The 23,596-nt window shown below is 43.3% G+C and overlaps 2 protein-coding genes across 4 annotated transcripts in view; both read right to left on the reverse strand.

The window, feature by feature from the left end:
* LOC135199101 (uncharacterized) overlaps positions 1-8,783 on the reverse strand; it is a 75,479-nt gene extending 66,696 nt beyond the window's left edge. Inside the window, exon 1 of the mRNA XM_064227020.1 lies at positions 8,673-8,783. Within this exon, the coding sequence (XP_064083090.1) occupies positions 8,673-8,783 (111 nt within the window). The remainder of the gene's footprint in view (positions 1-8,672) is intronic.
* A 5,707-nt stretch (positions 8,784-14,490) lies between these two features.
* Positions 14,491-23,596, reverse strand: part of LOC135199498 (protein FAM177A1-like) — a 30,105-nt gene continuing 20,999 nt past the window's right edge. For all 3 annotated transcript variants that reach the window (XM_064227606.1, XM_064227605.1, XM_064227604.1), the window contains 3 exons: positions 17,176-17,346; positions 16,054-16,218; positions 14,491-14,652 (listed from right to left, as the gene is read on the reverse strand). In XM_064227606.1, coding sequence (XP_064083676.1) covers positions 14,506-14,652; positions 16,054-16,218; positions 17,176-17,346 — 483 coding nt within the window. In that variant the 3' untranslated portion in view covers positions 14,491-14,505. The remainder of the gene's footprint in view (positions 14,653-16,053; positions 16,219-17,175; positions 17,347-23,596) is intronic.

The raw sequence follows: 23,596 nt of genomic DNA on the forward strand, positions 1-23,596 counted from the left end.
TTCCATCTAGCACGATCTGCAGCAAATTTATTTCTTGGCTATGACTCATGTCATTTACCTTGAAAAAAATCCTCTCCATTCATGTCACTTCCGGTCAGGTCTGCACGTAGACAGACTCAGAAGTGGAGAGGTTGTTAAGGTCCATTATAATAGATACTGATAGAATATCCAGACTCTTGGAAAAGCTTCCGAACATGCGTTGAGAAGAAACATGACCTCCGTGAATCCAACCTCTCGAAGGCCAACATGGGGCGAAAAGCATCTCCTCTCTTCCTCTGACTCCATAATTACTTATCTTAAAAGTTAAGGAAGTACATAAGATTTATATATATATATATTATATATATATTATATATATATATATAATATATATATATATATATATATATAGATAGATATAGATATAGATATAGATAGATAGATAGATAGATAGATAGATAGATATATTACATATATATATATATATATAATATATATATATATATATATATATATATATATATATATATATATATATGGGGGAAAAAGACTAATGTTTATTCCCCTTTCAAAAACTGGATGGCATATATTGCTACCTTTCTTGGTTTGAGAATAAGGAAGCATTCTAGAGGAAGCTTCTTCGTCTTCAACATTGCGAAGAGATGTATGAGGAAGACGTATCGCAAGTTTCCACAACTCTCTTTCCAACTAAGGGTAGACAGACGTAAATAGAATTATCGAAAAGATTCACACGGACGTGCAACCTTGTACAGCGAACCTCTTAAGGATCGTTACGTTCCGTGTCTGTGTTCCAAACAGGTTCTCTCTTGTTAATGCGAAAAGGAGATTCCCGGTTCTCCTTGAGATATGAGAGAGCTGTGGAATTGGCCTAATTGATTTAAAAAATCCTTTCGTCCTTCCCTGGGATCGAACCCCCTTTCAATTAGACGGGGAACGAAATCGGGAACGAATCGTGACTTTACTTAGCCTGCTGTCAGAGAGGCTACTGAACCCTTTGGTTAACAACTCGCTATATCGAGAAAATATCAAGTCCACTAAAATGCTTGCAATTCTTTCAGACTATGTGTCAGAACATCTGTACCTCTGTCATGGTACCCGGCGCCATCTTATATGTTATTTCCGTTTCTTGGTAGGAAAAAAAAAAAAAAACTCTATAGTCGTAATATAGCTCCATTCAGGGAAACAAAACTTTCTGCCATGGAAGAAAACGGTTCCCATTAGACTCATCCATCTCCTCACTGAGCATGCTCCGTTCTCTAATAAGGCTATGCTTTCGTAGGCATGAAGCATTATATATAGTGCTCTACCTTGGTAGAATAATCTATAATTCTGTTACATATTGCGGTAACAGCATTGAAAGGTTGTAGAGATCTTTCTATTCGAAAGCTTCTTAGCAAAACCTCCGACAATGTTATTCATGCTTGCCTACAAGTAAGGGAGAGAAACGTACAGTCAGTCAATGTCGAAGGAGAGAGAGATGTAACCAACCGACAATGACCGAGAACCAGATGGTACTGTATTGGCTTACAGAGACAGCAGTCTTCTCTCGCTGTCTCCGTACATTCTTCCTGAGTTGCCAGTTATTCCATTCATGAAGGGAATATGGTAAAATTATTCTCGAGCTTAAAGAAGTATCCAATAATGCATATTTAAGCGAAACATCCTTCTTTAAATACAGAAGCTGAGTCGGTGTTGTCATAAGAAACCCTTTAAGTGTAATCCTTACCTAGGAATCCCTGGAAGGACACAGGGAATTCAGTTGGCAACCATAGAGTAATTACGGTATGCGCATATGACTCGACCATACAGTATTCCTATACAGAAAATTCTCTACTCCATTCTTTCCTTGCCGAGGCAAGGAGAGAATGGAAAATTTTACTATCTTCGTTCTTTTCGTTAATAGAACGAACTAGTATTGTGGCGGGATCACAAAAACAAGTAACCTCCCCACATAAACTTAACCTGTCTGGCTATCAAACCCACCCTCAATCACACTTTTCCACTTAACACTAAAAAAACACAGCAGGACAACTGCCCCAATACCTACATACAGAACAAAAAACACAACAGGTACTCACCGCTGGCTTCTGATACCTAGGACTAGGCTGTGCTGTCGTCCACTGGATATAGGCTATAGGCTAGCCAACACACAACCACCGCCGACAACCAAACACAAATCAACCACCCGGGAACACCCACACAAAACTCAATAACCCAACGACTAAATGCAGATGAACACCAACCGCCTGAAAAAAACACGACAACCACACGACTTACAACAGTACAACAACCGCCCCCAAAACCAACCCTGCCCCAACCACCACTAACAGACACCGAAAATGCACCACCAACCTTCTTACCTCACCACAACCAGACAGACACACACACAACAACTTCACAACCCCAAAATCTATCAAATAACACCCAAACAACGACACACCAAAGGAAAACTGCTGCCAAAACCAACACTGACTTGACCAGACGCCTCACTGTTTACAACTCTCGTAACAGACTTCCATTGACTACCTACAGAGCGCCACAACAGACATGCTCGACCGCCATCTAACCAACACTCCAGTTCATTCTTCATTCCAACCTCTCTCTCTCTCTCTCTCTCTCTCTCTCACACAACCTTTGTAGATGTTGTCAAATATAACTAAAATTACTCCTCCATATTACCTCCCCCATTACATTTGACAACATCTCCTTACACTCACAACATCCACACTAAATTGCCTTTCGCAACACCCAAGGATGCTCAGATGCAGGTCCCCTGGATCTTGTTTGAGGACCATCATACACTCTTTCAGTTACATTGCCATTCACTTCTTCCAAACCACTTTCTTTCAAACTCCCATTATCTCCCTCACTACCATCCTCCCAAATTCCATTCACTACTTCACCGATGTCTTCCAACTCTGGTTCCAACATCTCCCCTATTTCGGCCACCAAAGCACTCAGTTCATCATACTTCTGTCAAACTCCTGCAAAGACTTATCCATCCTATCAACCACCTCCTCACTATTCAGTTTCCTTCTCACTGAAGTCTTACTTGTCCCTGTCAACTCAAACCCACATACACCACAAGTATCATTCATTCCCCCAAAGTCATCCGTAGCACACGCTTTATCAACCGTTTTGCACCCTACCACCAACCCCTTTACCATGCCGTTCACGCTTTTCCCTTCCACTTCCTCTCTCTCACTCTTCTGTTTTCTTCCATACTCAACCAACACCAACTGTCGATCTCCCAGACCAATTTGTTCACCAACAGTCGGCTATACTTATTCACCCTCAACCACTCACTCAAATCGCATTCTCCCGAACATAGTGTGGTACTTCCCTCCACTTACGGAGCTGGTTATGGTGTGCCCTAACCTCATCCAGTCCCCCACCTACTCGCAATTTCCCCAAAACATAACTCAATCCACTCGGTCCACTTCCAAAATCTCAAAAGGCCCTTCAAATTTCTCCCTTACTTATTCACATTCATTCTTCCCATCTCAACCACCTCTTTCAACACCTTATCCCCAATCTTAAAAACTCTCAACCAAACCTTTCACTCGCTTTCTTCCACAAATCCCGATCACCTTCTGACAGACCCAACCGCGGTCTGACAATCCTTTCAAATTCAACATATTTACAAGGAGACATACCTATACTCTTCTGCAGTGTGGCGTTATATACCCAAACTGCACGTCCTACATACATATCCCAATCCTTGTCGCTCTTACTCATTATTCGCAAAATCTCAGTCATCGTCCTAACAGTCCTTTCAGCCAACCCATTCGCACTGGGCATATACGGAGTAGAATACACATGCACAATACCCCATTCCTTCAACATTTCTTCAAAATTCCCATCCCACAAAACTCAGGTCCATTATCACTCAACATTTTTGCCGGCTTACACACACACATGGGCAACATCACTTGACCCACCATTCGTGCAACAGTTTCACTCCTCTTATCTTTGATGGGAACCACATAAGCAAATTTTACTCATGTGATCCACCATCACAATCATCCCCACGTGTCCTCTCGCAGTCCTGGGCAAAGAAACACGATCAATCACAAGCATTTCAAACGGCTCTTTCATCTGCAATCGCAACACAGGTGGACTTGCATGCACACTCTGATACTTTCCCCTTTCCCCTCTGACAGTCTTCACACGTGACAGCCACATCCACACAAATCTTACTCAACCCAGGAGCATACAATCTCTCTCTCATGCATTCCCACAACTTATTTTTTCCCATATGCCCAAACCGATCATGCACCAACAAACACATACTCACAGCTGACTCAACAGAAAACACTGGCACATACACTTCCTTGTCATACACCCCTTCCTGATGCAAAAAGTACACTATGTTTTTGCACACCACAAAACGTTAGCAACCCTCTTATATACATCCAACTCACATGGCCAGTCTTCCACACGCATCCTCCCAAAACACATTGTCGCAACACACTTATCTCCAGGCACTTATTTTGCATTTCCTCAATCTCTTCCTCACTCAACAGATCATTCTCACTCCTAGCAATATCATCATACCCACAAAGTTTTGCTACAAACACATTACCATCTTGAATCCTAGCTACTTGCCTGCCCCCCTTTCTAAGAATTCCATTTCCTACATCTACGTCTATATCGTGGATCCCTCAAAAAATCTATCCCTAATAAAAAACAAGATGGCATATCATTTTCTCCTATAACTATAAAGTTATGCATTACCTCAAGATCTCCCAACCTAACCATTTAACCGTACCTCTTCCATACTAAAACACTTCCTTGTCCTAACCCATGTATTCTCACACTTGTAGACTGCCTTTTTCACTTCCCATCACATCTCTCAAGTTCACTCACCACTGACCCCACTCACCAAGGAAACTTGTGCCCCTGTGTCAACCAAACTACAATACTCACTATCATTTACTTGGACAAACGTCACCATTTCCTCGAGTCCATAGCATACACACATTCACTACCACGTTCACCTGGTTATCCACATCACAATCCTTTTTTTTTTTCCTCCATCACATTCATCCTCAGCTAACGCCCCCATTTCCACAATTCTGACTCAGATCCCCTTCACAGTCCCTTTTTGTAACCAACCAATTACAACCACGTTCCCCGCACTGAATCATCAAAACCCCACGTTCATTACCAGTACTCACCTTCCTCGATATTCAACCGGTCTGTCCCATCCAAATACACAACAACCTTTTATTCCAAACAACTCAGCTACTGCTGACAACAATTCATACAACACTTCTCCCTGCCCACCTTGTTCCTCCGCACATGCCACTTCCTTCTGCACATCACTCATCAACTCACTCGCAACTCATTCACACTACCGGGTACCTCTTCAACCAGACCTTACCTTCCAAGTTTTTCAATGCTGAAAACAAACATTCACACATTCTGTCATTCCCTTCAAAACCTCTCTTTTACAACCAACCCCTCAGGTACCATATTCGGATCCCAGTCACTTTTCACAACACCACTGTCCTTACCATGCATCCTAGACATCGTATCAGCAATCACATTTTACTCCCCGGCACATATTCTAAGCTAAAATCAAACTCACTCAAAATCCTCAATTGTCCTCGCAATCCTAGCATTCACACTTTCCTTCTTGATCATATAAACTAACGGCCGATGATCTGTCCTTATGACAAATTTTACCCCATACAAAAACACTTTCAACGCTTTTTCACACAAAACCTTATTGCTGCAAGCTCCTTCTCAACACCGAATACTAAGCTCTGCTTTATTAAAAGCTTTACTCACATACGCAATCACTCTCATTGTCCCTCCCCATTCACCTCTTGCATCTGCACCAAGCATCCTCCCATACTAAACTTACTAGCATCAGCATACAACTCAAGCTTACTGGCATCCTCACTGTAGTCCGGAAAAGCCAAGGTGACGTCCCCTAGCAGCCTCCTCTTTCAATCTCTCAAATGCTCCCACCATTCGCTCATCCCACCTCAGCTTAGTACAATTTTTCTTCCCGGTCCATTCAGTCAACGGCTTCCCTATACCCGAACAATCCCTAACGAACTTCCTCCCGAACTCAATCAAACCAAAAAACCCTTTAACTCCCGCACGGTCCGGGGACGTGGAAACTCCTTTACTTTTTCCACAAACTTTTCACTCTTCCTTACACCACTCGCACTCACCTTATGACCAAGAAATTCCACTTCCCCAGCCAACCACGTACACTTCTCCAGCTTCACTTTCACTCCAACCTCTTCCAACCGTCTAACACCTTCTCAAGCAGTTCCACATTCTCCTCAACGTCTCACTTGCAATCAAAACGTCATCTATAAACACAGTCACCTTCCTTCTATCAAAACCAGCCAAAAACTACATTCATCGCCCTCTGGAAGGCAGCAGGCGCATTAGCCAATCCAAAGCTTAACCTCTTGAATTGATAGTGGCAGCTACCACTCGAAAAAAGCCGTAACAGCCTGCTGCTCCCTTCCTCAAGAGGCATCTGGTAATAGCCCCTACCAAATCCAATTTGTGAACACTCTCATCCCATGCATCTTATACACACAATCAGACACCATTCATCCAACGGGGAATCGCTCCTTCACAGCACTTCATTCACCTTCCTGTAATCAACACACATCCTCAAACTCCCATCTGTCTTGCCGTACTGGGACTATGGACTATTCCAAGCACTCGCGCCCTCTCGATCACTCACTCTCTCAAGTTCTCACACTGTTCCTCAATCTCTCTGGGCAATAGGCGCGGAGAAAAGTGTCGGGACGCTGATATATGGGGGTATCGTCATTTCAAAACGATCTTGAACTCTGGGAGCTTAGATCCCCTGAAATCCTCATCACCCCGACTCAACGCACCCCGCCTATCCACAACATCTGCATCAACCGCTCCCTCTCGTCATCACCAACATTTTCATCCACCCCAATTCTTTCTCTCAACTCATCATACTTCCACTCATCACTTTCTTTCATGCTACCTGTCATCACCTGCCGCACCCTAACATATCTTTCGTCGTCCACATCCACCAACGTATACAACAACCCCACACAATCACCCTCACGTATACCCCGCACTCGCTTTTTCCTAACACTCGGCAATGAGGCCACAAAAACCCGAGGATTCTCCATATCCAAAATCCCGTCGTACACATGCACACTCGCTCTTACCAACTTGTTCGCATCCACACCCTCAACCACATATGCACACTTGTCACCTTTGACAATCCCAAGACTATCGGGCCACGCAACTTTCACACTAACAACTTCTCCAACTTCTTGCGGCACTTTTACACTCTCTTTCGCAACCAACGGCACTCCCTTCCATATTTTTACTGCTCACTCCTCCATCCCCATCCAAGTCCAAGGCAACTCTCCATGTACATTCCCCTTCCTATGCAACTCAATCATATTCCTGCTCGGATGGACCACCATCCCACACTTCTTCAGGAACCTGTATCCTAACAACATATCATACTTATCACTCCTTCCCTCGATCACACAAAAGTCACCTTCATCCATCACTACCCCTTCGATTTCTACATTTTTCACGCAACATTCCCACCACAGGCATACCCAAATTTCCTATTCCTCGTACCTCCCCTTTACATTTCCTAATTTCACACTCACTCCGCAACTTGTCACATCCATTCTCAAAAAGAACACTGACACTGCACCCAGTATCAATCAAAGCAACCAAACACACCCCTTTGCACCTCACTTTTACACTCATACATTCATGAGCTCTCCTCCTAAACCAAACCCTTTTTCATGCAACAATCCTTCACGCACATGCATCACTCTTACTGACCGCACACCAGAGGACCCACCCAACTGAATCCCCTTTGTACCTAGTTTCCCGAACTCCCAACCTGACTCATCCTCTTTCGCCTACACGCACTCGCCACATGACCTTCCATTCCACATTCAACACATTTTGCCGCTGTTCCTTACACATCCTAGCATAATGCCCATTCTTCCCGCAATTACCGCAAACCTCAGTCACACGAGTACCTCGACATCCACTTGCTATATGCCCTACTTGCCCACACCTGTAACATTTAATATCCCTATCTTTCTTACACTCGCTCACTAAATGCCCTGTTTGCCCACACCTGAAGCAAGCTCCCAAATGCCCACCGACATTCATTCTTCCTGTGCCCTAGCTTTCCACATCTGTAACACTGCTGCTCTCGTTCACGACTAACCGACCCTACTCTTCCAACGCTTGCACTCCGATCTCTCTTAGGGCTAACCATACTTACGTTACTGGCTCTAACGCTCCTATCAACCACTCGCTCTGCCATTCGCCTTGGCCCTTCCAAAACTGCCTCCCTATAGCTCTTAAACTCTGGTATAACATCAGCCACTTCAGTCCTAATACTAACACTTCTACTCTCTTTCATACACCTATCCAACTCATAATCCTCTACTATTTCCAAAATGTCGTTCCACGACAACCTTTCATTCGTCCATCGCATTTTCTCCTTACGTTTCAGATTTACAAACTCGTACACACTCTCAGGCACAGTCGCCAACAACTTCCTCACTAAACTCTTTACCACTCATTTATTCCCTTCGTCCCCAAACTTTTTTCCTGGCCAATGTTTCCAACCTGCACACATACATCGACAACGACTCACCAACATTCATTCTAACCTCATCAAAACCATGGTTTTCTCCTATATCTAACACTACTCTTATCCTCTTCTTCGCCTGTTCCACAATCCTGGCTTTCACACTCTCATACGGCACATTCCCTACACTCATCATTACCCCATACAATATTCAACAAAAATCCCGTCAAAAAGCCACCCAACTCTCTTGCCCAGACTCTCTTATTATCCCCATACTTTGCCTCACAATACCTCTCATATTCCTTAAAAAAATCCCCTATGTCCCTACTACCATATTCCTCGTATTGTGCACATCTAGGTATCTCTCTCATATATACAGCCTTTCGTACTTCCCGCTCACTCTCACTTTCGCTACTACCATTCTGATCCCTCTTAACCTCGTCCGAATATAGGGCAATCAACTTCCATACTAACATCCATGGCTCCTCATTACGCTCTTCTTACCCTTCTTTCTACCCACCTGTTTCCACTCACCGCTATCCAAATCACTCTCAGCCCTTTCCCCAATGTATTCAGCCCTAGTCTCATCCTGTCCGTCATCCTTCCTAACCTTCTTTCCCTTAATCGTCTTCTTTTCCTCAGCCCCCTTCTTATTCTTGTCCTCAGGTTTATCCTTATCCTGTCCTTTCTTTCCCTTCTTTACCTTTACCATCACAAACAAGTCACTTCGTCACTCGTAGTTTCATCCCCTCGCTCTTCCACTGTCTTTACCACTTCTGACCTATCACAAGACCTAGTAGGCCTACCCCCTACAGCTCCTCTCCATGAACCCCTTCATCATCTCCTGCACTGCATTCATCATCCCTAAGAATTTTTCATCCATTTTCTCAACCATTCTTTCTTCTGCTCCTTTTCACTTCTTCTTTCATTTCCACTTTTGCACTCCTTAGCATTCCTCTCATTTCCTCTAACTCGCTCTTCAGCTCCTCACACTCTACCCTCAACCTCTCATTATCCACTTCTAATTGTCCTCTTACTTCCCTCTCCAACCTCAACTCCTCCTTCAGCCTCTCCACCTCACTCAATCCTTCCATCTCAAACTTTCTCACCACTCATACACACTAGCCTGACCAATTGTCCTGCAGCTGCCACACCAACAGTCCTGTTCGGGCGCCAAAAAAATAATGTGGCGGGATCACAAAAACAAGTAACCTCCCCACATAAACTTAACCTGTCTGGCTATCAAACCCACCCTCAATCACACTTTCCACTTAACACTAAAAAAAACAAAAAAAACACAGCAGGACTAACTGCCCCAATACCTACATACAGAACAAAAAACACAAACAGGTACTCACCGCTGGCTTCTGATACCTAGGACTAGGCTGTGCTGTCGTCCACTGGATATAGGCTATAGGCTAGCCAACACACACCACCGCCGACCAACCAAACACAAATCAACCACCCGGGACCCACAACCCCACAAAAACTCAATAACCCAACGACTAAATGCAGATGAACACCAACCGCCTGAAAAAACACGACAACCACACGACTTACAACAGTACAACAACCCGCCAAAACCAACCCTGCCCCAACCACCACTAACAGACACCGAAAATGCACCACCAACCTTCTTAACCTCACCACAACCAGACAGACACACGCACAACAACTTCACAACCCCAAAATCTATCAAATAACACCCAAACAACGACACACCAAAGGAAAACTGCTGCCAAAACCAACACTGACTTGACCAGACGCCTCACTGTTTACAACTCTCGTAACAGACTTCCATTGACTACCTACAGAGCGCCACAACAGACATGCTTCCGACCGCCATCTAACCACTCCCATTCATTCTTCCACCAATCTCTCTCTCTCTCTCTCTTCTCTCTCACACAACCTTTGTAGATGTTGTCAAATATAAACTAAAATTATCTCCATAGTATTATCCAAAGGAGATCCCAAGTGAGAACTGAGGATCGAAGAGAATCTCTTAAGCTTTCTAATCTCTTGGACATAAGACTAAAAGGACATATTCTTTACTTGGAAGAGCCTCTAATCAATGAATGAGAGCTCCTCCGAATCTTGTCCAAGAGAGCTATATGCTAAGTATTGAGATCTTTGTGAATGAGAACTAACCCCTTAAGATACAAAGAGTATAGGGAATTTAATCCAGGCACTCGTTAAGTCTTCATGATTTCCAAAGAAATCGCGGAAGGGACAGGATTCCAGTTCACATCTAGGGTTTACGAAAGGAAAAATTGATGTTCCCTTTCCGCAGTCATTCCCTAACGCCGATGAGTATGAATGAAGGAGAGAGTCCACGTTGAGAGGAACTGCCTGTTACAGCAGTCTTCTGAATATTGGAGAAGGGCTTCTCTCAGTATCAGAATCATTCTGACAAAAGCGACAGCCGCCTGTGCGACATCTTGCGCCTTTGTAGGTCACTCACGTACTGAAGTAGAAGAGCCCCTATTCGGTGAAAGACTGGCGGAAAAAGACTCTCTGTTCCTTTGGAAGAGAACTAGAAGTCTTTTTTATTCTCTTGCACGATACAACAGATCTTTCAGATTTCTGAAGTCCCGAAGAGGAAGATCGTTTCCGAGGAGAAGAACTGTTGGAAGGCGACCCCAGCCTGGAGGATTCCGCATGTCTGGAACGTTCCGCTTTGGTGGAAAGTTCTTCGCGCTTGGAAAGTTTTCTCTGTGCGGAAGGTTCCGCGCGCCCTGGAAAGTTCCGCGTTTGGAATGTTCCGCGCATCCGGGAAAAAGGATTCCTGGCTGGAAAGTTGCTTACGAGCATCGTGAAAAGGCGATCCGCGCCTGGAAAGTTCCGTGCGTCTGGAAGTTTCCGCTTGTGCGGAAGGTTCCGAGCGCTTGCAAAATTCCACTTGTGTGGAATGTTCTGCACGTTTGGAAAAAGATTCCTGCTTGGAAAATTCCGAGCGCCTGGAAGGCGATTCGTATCTGGAAGCTTCCGCGCGTCTGGAAGGTTCCGTTCTCTTGGAAGGAAACTCGCGCCTGGAACGTTCCATTCTTGTGGAAGGTTCCGTGCATCTGGAAAAAGATTCCTGATTGGAAAATTCTTCCGCTTGTCTGGAAAGTTCGGAACGTTCGGAATGTTCCAAGCACCTGGAAGGAAACTCGCGCTTGGAACGTTCCGTTATTGTGGAAGGTTCCGTGCGTCTGGATAGTTCCGAGCGCCTAATAGGCTCCTCACTCTTGGAAGGTGCCTCTTGCTCGGAACGATCCATGGAAAGATCCTTCTGTTTGTCCGCTTGATTCTAAGGCTCTTCGCTCTTGGACATTTGTTTTCGCTTTGAAGGCGCCTTGCGCCTAGAAAGCTCCTCTCTGTTAATCTCCTCTCCCGGAAAGTTCCTCCTGCCTGGAAAGGGCTTCAGTCCTGCCTGGCGCTCCTCGCCAAGATGGTTCTTCTAGGGCTGAAGAAAACCACTCATCTATAGGAGCTAGTTGCTTGGGAGAAGGCGGAACATTCTCAGGAAGCTCGGACACAACTCCACGCTTCATGGAAGAAAGCGAAACAGGAGATCAGACTCTGGTTCTCGCTTGGAGGGAGGAACGCGGCTCGCGCTTGGACTGTTGGAACGCGGCTCGCTGCTGGCTGCTGGAACGTGGCTCGCGCTAGACTGCTGGAACGCGGCTCCCGCTTCTAGCCCAGATGGCACTTGGTGTTCTCTTAACTTTCCGAGAACACGCTAGATCGTCCGAACTCCAAACATGTCCATTCTTTGTCTTTTCGGATGTAAGATGAAGAATCGAATGAAGAGATGCACATTTTTTAAGGATGCCTTGGCAATGGCCCTCCTTGGCAGTCTGGGATGCTCCAGATCCTGCCGAGGGGACGCCTGATCGGTGGGGGATTCTCCGTAACCTACGTAAGGCTTTCGACATTCCTTTCCTCCTCTGGGCTTGGGAGCTTGGAAGAGGACTATGCCTGGGAGCGAGATGGAGCCGAACAGAAGCGCACCCTCCACTGCACTGGAAAAACACTATATTCACTTCTTACCTTTTTTAAGAGCTCGCAATATGAGCTCTCTAGATTTATTCTTCAAATTTTCACAAGATGAATTTGTAGTTTCTGTGAGGTAAGAAGGTGATGAGGATGCAACAACTACTAGTATTGTTAATACTCTAATTGCTCGTTAATACGAGACATATTAACGCTTCTAAAGGAAGTGTTTTTAGTAATATGCTTTCTGACTTCCTTGAATAGGAAAAGTTTAAGAGTCTGTTTAAAAAATCCTTCAAATCAAGCTTTTTTAACACTTCTTACACGTATTAGTGAATAGATATTAAAGTTTCCCTTTATTGCAAAATATGTGAGTGTCTTCCACGACAATTCCGGTAGTTTCACGTAAATTTTTTCTTCGAAAACTCGAAGCTAAATACATTAAAAAGTTACTAAAAAGCGTATGCCGAACCAAAGACCCAGTACTTCCCTGCAAAAGACAGCCCAGAAGATCAATGGCGAAGAAAAACGAAAATCAAGTCAGGAGGGTACCGCAAACGTTGTTTACAATACGGGCGACAGAAAAATTCTGATAGAAAACGGGAATGGTTCCTATTCCTGCCACCCAGCGGCGGGACGGTAGATCACCTGACCTACCTGTAGCGTGTGCCGCGAAATCTGAATTTCTGTCGGGACGACGGAGTCTAAAGCTAAGTATATATCTGGCAGGTAAGTTGAATGTATAAAAATTCTTCTTTCTCTCTCTTGAAAGAACAAGCAAGTACAGGCAGTCCTCAGTTATTGCCGGGGGTTCCACTCCCAGGGGTGTGCCGATAAGTAAAAACCGCCATTACTCGAAACTCAGTGATTTATGGAGCCATAACCAGTTATCGACACCATAAGCACCCTTATGGCGCCTTTAAATGGAACTCTGCCCATTTATGGCGCCATAAATTGCCTATTTAATGGCACTAGACAAGCCCCATAAGACCAGATCACCGCTAACCGGGGACTGCCTGTAGAGATATCTGAAAGAGAATTGTTCCCATACTCTTCTTTCCAACTTGTCAATTATCTTGACCTTCCCACTTAACCTTTTAAATATAATCCCGCTCACTACCGCTCCACCTCAGAGTCCCAATAATGTGAAAAGTAGTGGATGCTAAGTGACAACAGCAACATCTCCACACACACACAGGAAAAGCTGAACAAAGACCACCTCCTTGTATTAACTCTAAAGCTACCTCTAGTCTAACACAAACAGGTTGCCTCTAGTCTAACATACATCTGTGCAAGCATATCCTCTTGGTGCTAATGGTTGCAAGTACGATCACGTTGAATTATTTTTCGTGCATAAACATTACTTGGTCTCGTGGCACATGATGTATCATAAATAATATGCAATAATAGTGTAGGAATATAGTAGTACACAAACAAATTTTTAAGAAAAAAAAACTTGCTTAGAATTGGTACTATTATCTAAATACTGTATCCAACTAAAGTGTTTTACAAAGCACATTGCCATTGAGAAAATCAGTGGTAAGTGATATCCTATTTAAATATTAATATAAAAAATACTATAAAATTTAGAAGATGTTCACAATATCTTCTAATTATCAAATTTATAAGAAATATTTTAACTTTAGGAACAACTTAAACTTTCAGTGAAGGCCTGACACAAAATAGTTACAAAGTAAATGTTATTGAGCATTAAACTAGACAAAGCTGTGATGTTTATTACGCCATTAATATTTAAGGAGTGTTAGCTCCTAGAATCACCTATTAACCACTGAAAAAACATGAGAAATATTATATGAAAAGAACATTTATTCAGAAGTGATAAGTATTTCTAAGCTTCTAGGAACATATCTAACCATCCATTGCAATCCTTGTTAATAATACTTATCCAATTTACAATATTGCTAAAGTAAGGAAGTTCAACTTACCTGTCTCAAGCTATGAGATGGAGAGGGCGGATGTTCGACCGCTGAGGCTGTTGGCACAACCTGATCTGAATCAGACAAAGGGCTCGGGGATTTCCACCCTGCCATTTCGGCATCTTCCTCTTCCTTTGCGGCCTTCTCCTGAAAGAGGTTTGAGCATTTTAAAAAATTCAAGACCATATAATGGTGAGTAACTACGCAAAGATGGTGTCAAGTTTATATGTACATACTATTTCATAACAGCGAGCCAAAATCACTATGATGGTTGTAAGTGATGTGTAGATTTGTAGATTTCGAAACCATGGATTTAACAGCTCAAAAAGTAATTTACAGGCACTTCCTGGATTACGGCAGGGGTTCGGGCCTGGTCCAGCGGTCTGCCCTAAATCTGAAATCGCCATAACCCGAAATTCATCAGAAAAATTTATAGCACTGGCGATTTATGGTGCTTACAGCTCCGTAATCCTAGTATCAGTGCCATATCTTAGTACAACACTGTTACGGTCCCTGCTTTTTATATGAACATATTAGAAAAAGCCATGAATATGGATTCGCCATTCGCCAAGATAGCTGTAACCCTGGGACTGCCTGTATAACTACACAACTAAAAAACTTCTTAACCATTAACATAAACTTAGGAATAAAAAAAAAATTATTATTTACTGATGTTATTAGGTAAATACTGAAGAAATAATTACATCTGATATAATCATCATGCTCCTTTGAGAACAAAATAACAAATTCCTCTCATCAATGGCTGACTCAATAAGTGGCTCACTTTGTACAGTATAGGGTACATACTACAGCACCATTACAACTCTTAAGAGGTTTCCATTTTTTAACACACTAACGAAACAAGGTCACTACGTGTATAAATTACCCAGCAGGCATGGTAAGCTACAGTGGTTTAAGAATGGGGCAAACTTGACTTGTGTGAAGAAAATATCACAGGACAAAAATTCTGATAAGTGTTGAACCTTCCATAAAATTCACAACTTCACGACTGGTACATTACAAGCGATGTCATCTTCAGCTTCCAAAAGATCTGTCTCAATACAAGAACCAACAGAGACTAAGAAACAACTGAAGACTTGATGAAGGGAGACATGAGACGACGGCAATCTCCACAACACCACAAAGGCAATCAAAAACAAGCTGAAAAGACAAGTAAGTCCTAAGAATCTGAGACTTTTTCCCATAGATAAAGGGAAAGATAATGCCCAATGGCTTGCAGGCCAAGTTGAGGTGATGAGGATGTCATCAAGCTATATGAAGAAAGCTTGTTATTATTTTCTAACGGAGCTGGAGCCTCTCTTGAAGCAAAGATGGAAAGCATAAAAATTAATATAATGACAAGCCAATCATATCCAGTAATGGAGAAAGTAGACTTGTACTATGTACATACATGCACAAACTGAAACAAAATCTTCTTATCTGTATGACCTTCTTTGGTCACATTGCATATTCCAATTCCATTAGAGTTAAAACTGACTTAAAGCTTAATCTTAAGATAATGAAACTTTCCAAACACTGACAACTTACCTCCTCAACAGAACGGTGATATTCGTCAATCTCATACTGGTACTTGGGTGATGTTATGCCTAAGAAATTGGCCAAGCTCTCTCCTACGTAATCACATGCTGCAAGAGCAGAACTACCGCTATATAGCATCCAATAATACATCCATGGGCCCCAAGTTAGAGACTTCTGTAAGACAAAAAAATAAAAACAATTAAACTGAACACTTCAGTTCTTCAATGGGATGTCAGCTCCTTAACTATTATATTTTTGGCTGCAACAGGAAAGCATTTGCATCAAGATCCACAACCTGGAAGTAATTTCATATTTGTTATTCATGTGCACAGAGAAAAATTAAATCCTATTTGTATGAAGCTAATCTGACTTTGTTACATACCAAACTGTTGTTGAGGAATTAATTACCCCACCTACTGGCTACGTAAACCAATTGCACTTCATCCCCTGAACAACTAACTTGATTCATCACATAATTAGTGTCTTCACACTACCTTCTTAAAACACTGGAATTGATCTCCTCTTCTTGAACTTCTCTGAAGCCCTGCTATATACCAAGGCATACTAACCCTTTCAATGATCTTTAATCTCTTATTATAAACTTTCTCAATTCAGCCATAAGGATACTTTTTCTCATAAACTTTCTCAATTCAGCCATAAAGATACTTTTTCTTTTATATTTTTATAAATGCACATCTGTTTAAATTCATATGGCTACAGTTTACTTGCCTATCCTGCCAATGAATACTTTACTTACTGCTATCAGACTGTAATCTATGGACCTGTGGCACAAAATATCATAGATATCCCACTGTACAGACCAACTTCATCAATGTTAATGATAGGGAAGCAACTTGATAAAATGAACACTATACCCTACACAAGTCTGAGATTAACCCAACAACGCAAATTTTACTCTTGCCTTTCTCCTGATTCCTAATTACAGTTCAAGTAGTTTTACTGTACACCACTTCATCTATTAATGGGTCCCTCTTAAGCATAACCTTGATTACCATCTAGTTTTGTTTTATACCTCTTTTGCCACTTAACTACTTCCATGCCCAAATCCCCTAACATGTGTGCAAACAGACGAACCATACTAAAATATATCAACTCTTAACTATTACTTACTGGATCCACTAGGCTCATTGGATCTGGTTCTGGTTTTTCCTTTTCCTCCTCTTCATCTGTGCTGTATTCCTCAAGAGTACCATCTGAAAAATGGAGGATTCTTCGAGGTGTCTTGACCTTGCCATTTTTATTTGTACTGGATGACCCCAACCCAATACATGTCTGGTTTTCCTGCAAAGATGAATATAAATTAAGCTTTCAATTTTGCTACCCCTAAAATACTGTATTGTTTGGTAAACCATTTCCTTTAAGTTGTCCACTATGGACTAAATTTTATACCACCTTTCATAAAGTCTCATTAAATCCTAGAGGCTGCAATGAGAAGGGTACGTAGCACACAGACAGGAGACTATAATAGCAGGGATGATAATAAAGGGTTCACCAGAAAGAAAACAACAATGGGTAGACCCTGGAGACTACAGTTACATAACAAATCTAGTTATGTAACTGTACAAATATATTTAAAAATAAAACTACAGTGGACCCCTGTATCCATGGGGAGTGGGTACCACAATTCCGCCCCCCAAACCCCAAATAGCTAAAAATCCATGAATCCTTGCAGGGATTAACTGTATACAGAAAACATTTGAGAATCTGACCGAATCATACAGAATCTCAAAAGCTTTATGTACAGTTCATTCCTTAAAACATTTTTACATTTACAAAACTGTGGCTTTGATTCTCCATATTAAGACTCATGTTACTATGAGTGTTTTCTAATCATACAAACTCTATTGTTTAAGTACCACACAACACACTAAAAAAAGCTGTCAGAGTAATGTATATTATAGGTTAATAAAGAATATACAGCTACATTACAGTAGAACAAAGAATGCAAACATTGCAACTGATGTACATTTAACTCTATTTAAAGTAGCATTATCTAATCTATCTGGGGTCCTTCAAAAATGAATTGTTTCTCACCTAATTGCATCAGATATGAAACTTCAACCATACCCACAATGAGAATGCAAGTAAGATGTCTTCTCACAGCGCCAGTTGCAGAGAAACTGAAACCATGTGTCCTGTGACAGCGCACATGAGAGAATGAAAACTTTGAAACTGGTACTACCAGTAGTACCAAAAGATATCCACTCTATATATTTATAGTTTGTATCCTTACAGGAACAAACTATAATATGTAAAATGATATTGTTAAGATCCAATAAAGTTTTGTACATACTTACCTGGCAGATATATACTTAGCTATAGACTCGGTCGTCCCGACAGAATTTCAAAACTCGCGGCACACGCGACAGGTAGGTCAGGTGATCCACCATTCCCGCCGCTGGGTGGCGGGGTCTGGAACTATTCCCGTTTTCTAAGCCATAATTTCTCTTCCACCTGTCTCCTGAGGGGAGGCTGGGTGGGCCATTAATCGTATATATCTGCCAGGTAAGTATGTACAAAACTTTATTGTATCTTAACAATATCATTTTTGTACAAGTAACTTACCCAGCAGAATATATACTTAGCTGATTTGGCACCCTTGGTGGGCGGGCAAGAGACAGCTAAAAACAAAATAATACTTAACTAAATACATTAAAAAACAGGGAAAAAAACAACCTATGTTCTTGGATAACTTAATCCATAGTTCCTACCTTATTGGGCTGAAGACTTCATGACTACTGTCGATGAGTCTGCTTGCCTCAAGAGCTTCAACGAGGAATGAACCTAATTGGTTGAATAACTCTTTGGATAGTGTCCATGGGGGCTAGCCCGCTTACGCGACAGAGCCTATACTGGATCGTACCAATGGGGGCTGACCCACTTACATGGTAGTAGGCCTTGACCTTTTGTCATATCAATGGAGACTCGCCCTCTTACATGACAGAGTTAAGGTTATCATAAAACAAATCACAAAGAGCAACTGAAGCCAATCCCGATCACCTGACCATGTTAAGTCTTGTTACAATCTATGAATGTAAGAGGGTCCCTATTCCCTCTGACAATTAACCAATAAAAACAACCACCAATAAACAGTAATTTAAGCCTTAAACTAAATAGGAAGGATTAGCCTCAGCCCCTTCTCCCAGCACTGAATTCGCCGAAACATACGCTCCCAGAGCAAAGCACTTTTTCGTACGAAATTTTAACGTCTCTTAGGTAATTCGAGGCGAACACCGAATTACATCTCCAAAAGTCGATTCGATAAAGAGTCTGAAGCGACCATGTTTTGTGAAATGCCATAGACGTAGCTATGGCTCTCACTCATGAGCTCTCACTCTGAGAACCTTGAAATGCTCTTCTTCGCATTTAAGATGAGCTTCCCTTATTACATCTTTTATGAAGAATGTTAAGGGCGTTCTTAGAAATCGCTCTTTTCGGATCTCTTACAGAGCACCAAAGACTTTCATCTGTACCTTTCAGCAACTTCTTCTTCTCAGTGTTAGAACTTGAGTGCCCTGACTGGACACAAAAAGTCCTTTCTAGTTCTCTCCCTGTTAATGAAGATATTCCTTTTATCTCAAAGCTTCTTGGCAGAGGGCTTTGAGGGATTTTCATTTTTCGCTAGAAAAAATAAATGGTTGAAAGGAGCAAATCGCTGAATCCTTCTTAAACCCCACTTTACCTTCCAAAGCTTGCAACTCGCTCACTCTCTTGGCTGTTGCTAACGCAAAAAGGAATAAAGACTTTCTTGTTAAGTCTCGTAAAAACGAAGCTGCGTTGAGAAGGTACAAATTTTTCCGACATTAGGAACTTGAGGACCACATCCAAGTTCAGCTAGGCTTCTTGATTACATGTTCTTTCGTGGTCTCAAAAGACCTTATAAGGTCATGAAGATCTTTATTGTTTGTCAGATCTATTCCTCTATGTCGAAAAACTGAGCCAGCATACTTCTGTAACCCTTCACTGTTGAAACTGCCAGGTTACAGTCTTTTCTCAAATATAGGAGAAAATCTGCGATTTCAGTTACAGAGGTACTGCGAGGAGGATATTTTCTTTTTCCTTACACCATCTTCTAACAACTCCACTTCGACCTGATATACTTTAGTGGAGACTCTTCTGGCTCTTGCAATAGCCTTCGCCACACTTCTCGTGAAAAGCCCCTTGCTCTGACAAGTCCTTCGACAGTCTGAAGGCGGTCAGACTTAGAGCGGGAGGTTTTTTTTTTGTGAAACCTGTCGAAGTGGGGTTGTTTGAGAAGATCGTTCCTTAGTGGAAAGCGATCTTGGAAAATCCACTAAACCACTCCAGCACCTCTGTGAACCAATCGAGAGCCGGCCAGAAGGAGCGATGAGGGTCATTCTTGTTCCTTCCGAGCAAGCGAACTTCCTCAATACTTCTCCTACTATCTTGAAAGGAGGGAAGGCGTAAGCGTCCAAAGCCCGTCCAATCTAGCAGAAAGCTGTCTACTGCTACTGCTTGAGGATCCGAGATCGGGGAGCAATAGGTTTCTAACCTGTGATTCTGTTGGTCGCGAACAGGTCTATATTGGGCCTTCCCCACAGATGCCAAAAGTTGTTTGGCAAATCTGAGGATTGAGAGTCCATTCCGTGGGTAGGACTTGTTCTTTTCTGCTTAACAGATCTGCCCGGACATTTTTCTCTCCCTGCACAAACCTTGTGAGGAGAGATCTTCCTTTCCTGTGCCCAAATCAGCAGATCCTTTGCTGATTCGTACAGGGAAAAGGAATGCGTCCCCCCTTGTTTCTTTATATAAGCGAGGGCTGTTGTGTTGTCCGAGTGAATCTGAATCCCCAGACCTGATACCTGTTCCTCGAAATGAACCAAAGCTAGATGAATGGCTGTTAGCTCTTTCTTGTTTTATGTGCCAGGACACTTGTTCTCCTTCCCAAAAATGCCTGACACCTCTTGCGAACCTAGGGTCGCTCCCCACCCTGAATCTGAGGCGTCTGCAAACAACGCTAGGCGAGGTTCTGTAAGCGAAGGGAGATTCCTTTGCTTAGTTTCTGTGGATCTAACCACCAACGGATATTCTCCTTGATCCGTTTCGAGATTGGAAAAGTCTCTCCCAGATTGTTGGACTTCCAATCCCACTTCTCCTCAGATAAAATTGAAGGGGTCGTAGGTGAAGTCTTCCTAAGGAAACGAACTGTTCCATCGAGGAGAGGGTCCCCAGCAAGCTCATCCATTCCCTCGCGGAACAATGTTCTTTCCTTAAGAAGACTGACACCTTTTCTAGGCAGCGTTCTCTCCTTTCCTGCGAAGGATACGCTAGAAAATCCCGAGAATCCATCTGAATCCCCAGATAGACAATACTTTGCTGGGAGTCAGCATGGATTTCTCGTGATTTACTAAAAGTCTAAGGACTTTGTCAACTTTAGAGTAACTATAGGTCCTCCAGACATTTTTTCTCCGATTGGACTACTTATTAGCCAATCGTCCAGATATACGATATCCTGATCCCTTCCAGATGTAGCCAATAAGCTACATTCTTCATGATGTCCGTAAAGACTTGAGGGGCAGTCGAAAGTCCGAAGCACATCGCTCGGAACTGGAACACTTTCCCTTGGAACATGAACCTCAGATACTTCCTTGCTGCCGATGAATTGGCACATGGAAATACGCATCCTGAAGGTCCAGGGACACCATCCAGTCCCCTGGACGAAGAGCAGATAGGAACAGAGGAAGACGTCTCCATTGAAAATTTCTTCTTCAAGACAAAGAAATTCAGGGCACTGACGTCTAGAACTGGTCTCCATCCCCCCGATGCTTTCGGTACCAGGAATAGTCCGATGTAGAATCCTGGAGACTGGAGATCTTGAACCAGTTCTACCGCTTCTTTGGAAATCATCTGTTCCACTGCTTGCAACATAGCAAGCTTTCGGACCGGATCCGAGTATCTTGCGGTCAACTCCCTTGGAGTTGTCGTCAAGGGAGGATTTTCCCTGAAGGGGATCAAGTATCCTTTTTTCAGGATAGAGAGGGACCAGGAGTCCGCTCCCTTCTGCGCCCAGACTTTGGCAAAGTGGAGTAGCCTGGCGCCTACTTTCGTCTGGAGGACTTCCTGTTCATCTAGACTTCCCGAAGGACCTTCTAGATGGTCTACTCTTTCTCTCTGGTCTTCTACCTCTAAGAGGGGCTCTAGAAGAGGAGGCCCCTCGAAAGGGCTGAACAAAAGAGGGTCTCTCTTTCTTCTCTAAAGGCACTGCCGGCCTAAACTTCTTGGCTGAGTGCGTGAGGAGATCTTGAGTTGCCTTCTCCGTAAGAGATTTCGACACCTCTCTAACCGTCTCTTGTGGAAAAAGGTGCGGGGATAAAGGAGCAAAAAGAAGAGATGTCCTTTGCAAGGGTGATACTGCTCTTGCTAAGAAAGAGCTAAAGACAGATCTCTTCTTCAATAATCCCGTTCCAAAAAGAGAGGCAACTTCCACAGAACCGTCCATGACCGCTCGGTCCAGGCAAAGCCAGGACGCTCGAAAGTTCTCCATGGAAACAAAGTCAGTGTCCTGAGCTCTCTTCGCTAATGCTCCTAAAGCCCAGTCCATAAAGTTGAAGACTTCTAGGGTTTTAAAGAGGCCCTTTAGAAGGTGGTCCAGCTCACACATGCCCCAAGTCGCCTAGCAGACAGCAACGACTTCCTCCTAGCAGAGTCCACTAAGGAAGCAAAATCCGCATCCGCGGAAGAAGGCAGACCTAACCCCATCGGCTCTTTGGTCTCGTACCACCTTCCTGGTTTGCCTGTTAACTTGGAAGGAGGGCGGGCAGGAAAAAACTGTCTTGCCCGCTTCCCTTCTGGAAGTCAACCACTCTGAAAAAGTTTTTAATGCCTTTTTCATACAAAGAGCGGGGCGCATCTTAACGAAGGAAGACGATTTGAGAGCTTTAGTGCTGGACATCAACGATCCTGGTGAAGGAGGGTCCGCAGGATGAAGGGAGTACCTCGAACTCCTTAGTGCAAAAGAGAAAGTCTCTTGTAGTCCGAAACTGCTACATCTACAGGCTCTTCGTCTTCCGATACCTGGTCCAACTGATCTACAGAAGGAGATCGTTTTTGGAGTGATCTGGCTCTTCCCGGGAGAAGAACTCCTTTCCCGAGAAGGGAGCGCGGAACATTAGCACTCCTATACGAAGAGTGAGGCTTCCTTTCTGTCGGAAACACTCTTGTGCTTACTAGACTCTTGTTGTCTAGGTTCGTCGGGTTCGTGGCGCTTGCTAGGCTCCTGGCGTCCTGATTCAGGGCGCTTGAAAAGATCCCCGCGTCCTGATTCCTGACGCTTAACAGGCTCTTGGCGCCCTAACACTTGACGCCTAACGTACTCCTGGCGCCCTGACTCCTGGCGCCCTGACTCATGGCGTCCTGATTCCTGCCTTCTAGCAGAATCCTGACGCCCTGAATCCTGTGTTCTAAGAGGTCTTGACGCCCTTTCTTGCGTCTTGCTGCCTCTTTGCGCCTGTCTGGCTCCTGGTCCTGAAGACCCAAGGGATCCTGATACCTAAATCGGTTTTCCGGTTCC

Source organism: Macrobrachium nipponense, chromosome 25 (genome assembly GCF_015104395.2).
Source record: "Macrobrachium nipponense isolate FS-2020 chromosome 25, ASM1510439v2, whole genome shotgun sequence".
Lineage (NCBI taxonomy): Eukaryota > Metazoa > Arthropoda > Malacostraca > Decapoda > Palaemonidae > Macrobrachium > Macrobrachium nipponense.